The sequence below is a fragment of the Oratosquilla oratoria genome, chromosome 12 (assembly GCF_046742065.1).
Source record: "Oratosquilla oratoria isolate Oo_2021 chromosome 12, ASM4674206v1, whole genome shotgun sequence".
Classification (NCBI taxonomy): Eukaryota; Metazoa; Arthropoda; class Malacostraca; order Stomatopoda; family Squillidae; genus Oratosquilla; species Oratosquilla oratoria.
The window spans coordinates 28,512,345-28,518,948 of record NC_134788.1 but is presented as its reverse complement, the minus strand read 5'-3'; the positions used below and the strand labels follow the sequence as shown (position 1 = coordinate 28,518,948).

At 36.6% G+C, this 6,604-nt stretch overlaps 1 protein-coding gene across 1 annotated transcript; it reads right to left on the bottom strand.

The window, feature by feature from the left end:
* Positions 1-399: 399 nt before the first annotated feature.
* LOC143030294 (large ribosomal subunit protein mL43-like) lies at positions 400-2,213 on the bottom strand. The gene is made up of 3 exons (XM_076193446.1): positions 2,116-2,213; positions 1,770-1,922; positions 400-863 (listed from the first exon to the last, which is right to left on the bottom strand). The coding sequence occupies exons 1-3, from the start codon at positions 2,211-2,213 to the stop codon at positions 674-676; spliced, it is 441 nt and encodes a 146-aa protein (XP_076049561.1). The 3' UTR covers positions 400-673.
* Between the last annotated feature and the right edge of the window lie 4,391 nt (positions 2,214-6,604).

Here is a 6,604-nt window from a genome sequence, read left to right as displayed (position 1 = left end):
ACAAGATCAAGTCCGTCCACAGAATACAGGGGGTCACTCAGTTACATACGTACATATACCAAAGGCTTTTTTTCCTCCTTACATGGGGGGGTAGCCAAAAAAGAAAAAGTCATAGAAACCATTCCTACCCATTCCATCTTTATCACACTCCACTCCCTCTACCCTTTTCCCTCCCTCTCATCTTGGCACCTCCTGGATGACGGGTCATCCCTGCATCCTGTCCACCGCCCTGGGTCAGAAGCAGTATCACAAGACACAGCACATCCACAGCAACACTCAGTTACAACTACAAAATAAATATAACCAGGACCCTGACACCAGTATCCTCATATGCGTGCACGCTCGTGCCTCATGATGCCGACACCGGCGTCATCGTACGCTAAGGGTTAATCCCGTTAACACTGGCACACTTCACAGGATCTTATCCAAGGAAACGCATTGGTATTTCATACATAAAGAGGCTCCCAAGTACACTCCATAGTAGAGGCTTTCATTTGAATGGAGTTTGCACTGACATTAGACAAGAAAATATCTTACCCTAACCCTGCATGAGTGACTGAAATTATTCTGTAGAAATCTTCCAAGTCCACCATGGTCAACATTTCTGAACAAGTCATTACTTCCACATGACAATTATCATCATCATCTGGCAATCAAAATATTACTACTTTGGCTACCTCCCTTGGCATATGTATGTGTGTATTACTACTCCTGAACTACTTACAGCTGGGAAAGTGACTGAGTTGACCGCTGGGTGTCGATGCGTCCATGGTGTCCAGGGTCCCTGTACTGATGGGAAGTCTGTGTGTTGATATTTGCGGAGCCGATCCACTGGGTACCCTGATCGCCCAAGCATGCATGTACTTGACCCATTTTGCAACTAGCTCCTCCCCATTCAGGTCATGGGTGTTTATGTACTCCTCTCCTCCATTTACTGAAACCATAGATCTAATTAGTAATAAGCCATGAGTAGAAAATAAATAGATAATGACAATGATGATAAGTCCATAAACAAATTGTCAAGATTGTATATTCTAAATACATTTCCTTTAAAAATATGTCTCAGTCATAATTAAATTGTAAATTGATTTCTTGGTTTGCTCAATTACTATGCTGCAGGACATGTGGGGTGCAGGGCAATGTTCCCTCTAAACTGTGTGCATGTGCATGCAAACACGTTTTACAAATTGTACACAAAGAAAAAAATGTGTGCACACAAGGTTTTCAAGATGAAATTGAATTTTCTAATTAAAGAAATTAATTGTATAATTTCATAATCTAAAACAAGAGAAAGGTGATTTTGAGAATTTGTCAATTTCAGAAAATCACATGTCTTGAGATCCTTTGTATTGTGTTCTGCAGTCAGTATGGTGACCCACATAAGTACACACACACTTTGGCAAAGAAGGCAAAATTTGCACACAACCAAATTTCTGTGCTCACTCACAGCAAAGAATTAGAGGGAACATTGGTGTGGGGGCTGGCTTTTAGAAGTGAATTCTCTGCGAATGTCATTAAATATAAAATCTTTAATTCAGACTAACACCAGTAAATTTTATTAAGCTAAGAAGAACTCCAGCTCTTCAAAGGGAAGAAAATGATATTTTTCAATAATGCAGGTAGCAGTGTTTTTGTTACAAGGGATTAGGGAGAGAGCTGTTACTGTACCAGGAGTATGAGGGTCTTAGGTTTGCCACTGCTACAGGTGTGGGGCCCTCATGCTTTACAAGGTTCCTGAGTTTAAGCTCCAATGTAAAAGAGGCTACTACCTGTTGCAAAAGTCAAACTTACAGTACTCTGCTTTGATGCAAGGTGATCGATGCCTCCGAGGTTTTAGGTACAACACCACCACGCCAGGATTGTTGTTGGCAGAGTTGATCAAATCCTTCTGGATGTAATCTCTACAATAAAACAAAAGATGTCTGCAGTGGATAATATAAAGAAAAATGAGATCACATGAAGAATTGTCACTCCAGTGTTCGACAGGGTGACAATTGTTCACGTGGGGCATCCTGGGTTTACGATTCTTGGGTTGTAAAGTTGATAACACTAAGCATAACCCTCATTCAACCTAACCTAACGAAATCTTAATTCCACTGTTGGTATTTGGCATACTGGGGTGACAATTCTTCATGTGTCCCCAAAAATGTAACATTTGCAAAACTTGTTTGTCCATATTGGATGGAGGCTGTTACTGGATGCCTCATGACCATGGGTCTTCTGCAAGAGAGACCAGGGCCAATGGACTCATTGACCTCAATTATAGAATTATAGATAAAAAAAAAAAAATATATATATATATATATATATACATATATATATATACATATATATATATACATATATATATATATATACATATATATATGTACATATATATATATACATATATATATAAACATGTTCTTTATAAAAAAAAAAGCTTGAAAAGAAATGAACATTTAATTTTTTTTTAGTATTTTGTTTTATGCAGCTCCTGCCACTTATCCACCACTACTACAACCACAGCCATCAAGCAGCAGGGATTCTACTGATTCAAGCAACAACATCCCTACTTTCCAGCTTGAGTCGGATGATTCAGAAACGGAATATTCTGGGGGCTCAATTGATGAACCGCCCAGCCCCCGCGGCCGGCCGGCCCTAGATATAGGCCCCATCTGATGTAGAGGAGCCTGAAGAGGAACCGCAGGACTTGGGTTGATGGAGTCAGAAGTTCAGAGCCTGAACTATCTATATCTACAATGTCTGAGTCTGATGCTGCCTCTTCCTAGGACCCCCACCCCTGCCCCCTCCAGGCCCATAGACCATGATGAATTTGTGCATCCATACCACCTTATTGTATATCCTATTTCATGTTTATGTTTAACCATTCATGACAAGGAAATTTGGAGTGTTTAATCTTCGAAGATTATACTACGAGTAAATTTTGTAAGGTAGCCATATTGGCCCCCCATATGCACTATCTATCTATCCTACACTTGTTGCAACATCTGAGTCCTGACTTGCTACTTGTTTATTTTTATACTACTGTGTCTGTCTGATGTCTCTTTGGATAAGGTAGATACGCATATGTGGAGGGATGAATCAAGTACTTACACCTGTTTTCATATACTTGGTATTTAATATCTGAACAAATTTGGACGTGTAATATATATATATATATATATATATATATATATATATATATATATATATGTATATAGATATGAATGTATATATACAATATATATATATATATATATATATATATATATTTTTTTTTTTTTTTTTTTTTTTTTTTTGCATCACTAATTTCAATAGAATGTACACCTGACGCCCATCAATGTGGAGTTTATGAGAGTAAATCCAAAGCAACGGACAAAAAAAAAAAAAAAAAAAAAAAAAAGACAAACCGATCAAGTGGGTGTGCCTGCCCCACATCTATCTTAACTCTAACTTCCTTCCATTTCATTCTCTCCTTCCACTAAACCCCCCAATCCCCTCCTCCCTACCTCCCTCCCTCCCCCTCCCCCATCTTACCTATCCTCCCCTCTAACTGACGAACAAAAAAGGGTCATAACCACTGGAAGGGGCCAAATTGATTTTCATCACCCCCTAAACAAACAAAAATCATTTAAAAGGAATTATTTTCGACACAAAATGTGGGACTGTTACATGTACGAGTATGCAAAAGATAAGAATATGTGAACCTGCAGTTGTGGAACAGCATGGGTTGGAGGGGAGGGAGGGAGGGGTGTGTGTCACCTTATTAACATGCAGCCTTTAGTTCAATTTTCTTTATTATTTTTTTTTTAACGTTTGTAAGAAGCAGAACAAAACTGAGATGGCCTGCAGGGCATGTGGCACGTATGGACGACCATAGAACTCCAAAATGATCAGTTATGATGGGTAGAATGCCTGGAAAGAAGATTTATATCAAACATATACATATCCATCACTATGTAATGAATTAGTCAAAACTTACAAGAATGTTAAAATGGAACTTGTGCCATTACTTTTCATTCATTTGACAAACTGTTTGTCAAACATTCCCACGGTCAAACATCACTTCAAACACGTTTGACGAACCGTTTGACATTCACACGGTCAAACATCACTTCAAACACGTTTGTCAAATGTGTTTGACTAAACGTGTCAACTAAACGTATCGATGTGAAATGTTTGTGTACAAATCGACATGTCGAAGGGAGATATTCACGTATAAAAGGACCATTCACATGGTCAAACGGTTTGTCAAACATTTCCACAGTCAAACATAACTTCAAACACATTTGACAACCATTCACACGGTCAAACATCACTACATACACGTTTGACAAATATGTTTGCCCGCAAATAATCAACGACGTTACTATATGAAGGATATCTTTCTACATTTTTTTTTTTTTTTTTTATCCGTTCAGAAGAGTCACGATATTTTTTTCTTTGTGGTTGAGATGAAGTTGCAGCCAAGTATTGACTGACTTTGACTTCATTATAGTTTTGTTCTTTCTTGAGGCAGTCGAAAAAATTCCAAATATTAGGGCGGTGTCCAGCAACCTGTGTCTCAAATATCCTATGCCATAGTTTTAGGTACCAATTTGTCATTTCTAATATTTCTGTCATTAAAGAAATTGAACTATTCTTAATAAATACGAAAAGAAATCCTACCTTGTTTTTTGTAGTATCCTAAATAAAGGCTATGAAAGTAACTATTTCATTATCAAAGGTAAAGTGTGCTAAATCAAGGAACAAAATTATAATGAAGTCAAAGTCGATCAATACTTGGTTGGTACTTCATCTCGAATACAAAGAAAGAAATATCGTGACTCTTCTGAACGGATAAAGAAAAAGAAAAAGAAAAAGAAAACATTGTAGAAAGATATCCTTCATACAGCAATGTCGTTGATTATTTGCGGGCAATAGCCCATAACCTAGCTTTATAATTCTAGGTAAACCAATTTATAGTTCTAAGTTTAGTTGAAACTGATTTGTCATTTTCAATAGTTCTGTCAGTAAAGAATTTTAACTATTCTTGATAAATACTACGAAAAGAAATTCTTCATCCTGAATAAAGGTTATGAAAATAATTATTTCATTATCAAAGGTAAAAGTATGCTAAATCAAGGAGGAAAACACAACCTAGTTATATATTTCAAATTAGAATATTTACATTTTTCGATGAATTGTGTGTATCGATGAATTGTTGTCGGTGAATTCGCCGGATCCCAAAATATATGTAATTACTTTCATCATTTTATATTTCTTATCGTTAAGGGAATTTTCGTAACAAATAGTTTGATCTTTTAATAATTGTCGTCAAACTTGTGTAGCATCTAGGTGCAGACTTGCAAATCCAATATGGCTGACCTCCAGGAGGGTTATCAATCACACTGGGCTATTATTCCTCCGACATCCTCCTACTTCCAACCTCCAATTGAATATAACTAGAATATGACTTCGCTTATTACAGAAACCTAGACATCCCAAGCACAATTCGACAGTATGTCTAACATCCGTATCTAGATTTACACAATCTCTTAGTTCGTCCTTCATCTTTGTGTAACGGAAATATTATTTGAAAATTTGACAAATTAAATTTTGTAACCAACGTCGTTTTTGACTCGAACGAACTCTCAACGGTCGTCGACGCCCAGTGGGATAAGAACATAAGAACGAAGGAGACTGCAAGAGACCATGTGGCCTACACTAGGCAGTTCCATGTCCATTACCACCTGTCATCCCCGTGCATAAAGTTGTCTAACCGTTTCTTAAAACAACTTAATCTAAATTTGTCATAATCCCATTGGTAAAAACCCCACGCCAATTAACCTAGGCCTAAATACATTAATGAATTTATCAAATGAAATTATACTTTAACATATAGTGTTTATTAATACTATCAACATCCTGGAATATTATGTGTGGGGTTATGAGCAATGGGATAATATTGACTATGGCATTTTGATTCGTGGGATTTTGACATATGGTTACAAAATTTAATTGTTCAAATCTCCAAACAACAAATTATCTTTCCGTCATATGCTGTTGAATATGTCCTTAGAGACGTCTAGATGTCTGCAACGGAAGTCATATTGTCGTTATTCAAATGGAGGTTGGAGGTATGAGTACATTTGCTATCGTGTTTGCGAATTTTGATGATTAACATTATATCATCTTGATACTTGGTATCTTTATAATTACTTTTGTCGATTAATTTGCAAAATTAGGTTCTTTAAGGAAGTAGGAATAAAATGAAGACATTATAATTGATGTAGATACTTTGCAGTAAATGAAATGCGCCAAAAAGGGTGAGTTTGGACAAGAAATATTTACATTTTGGTGGAAATATGTTGTCAGAAATATAATCTATGTGCAACAACTGCTTAATCATACAACTGTGCTCATGCATAGTTGACAAAAAGACTAATTTTTAGATTCTCACATTGGGAAAGACGTCATTAATCCCACAATGCACCGCGCTCCATTGCCGTCATTATTTTCATGACGTCGATAGAAAACGCTATTTTTGTATATATACATTTTAAGTTTCCTGATTATCTCCATCGAGTTTTTGGTCCTCAAAATACAGAAATATGTTTTCATCGCCTAAAGTCAAGGAAAA

What these genes read in the sequence shown, in the direction of transcription:
- LOC143030294 (XM_076193446.1), bottom strand. Translation starts at nt 2,213, where the DNA reads ATGGTCATGAGGCATCCAGTAACAGCCTCCATCCAATATGGACAAACA. An exon ending in CATGAAGAATTGTCACCCCA is followed by an intron (nt 1,923 to 2,115) that starts GTATGCCAAATA and finishes TATCCACTGCAG; the next exon opens with ACATCTTTTGTTTTATTGTA. An exon ending in AAGTTTGACTTTTGCAACAG is followed by an intron (nt 864 to 1,769) that starts GTAGTAGCCTCT and finishes AAATGGGTCAAG; the next exon opens with TACATGCATGCTTGGGCGAT.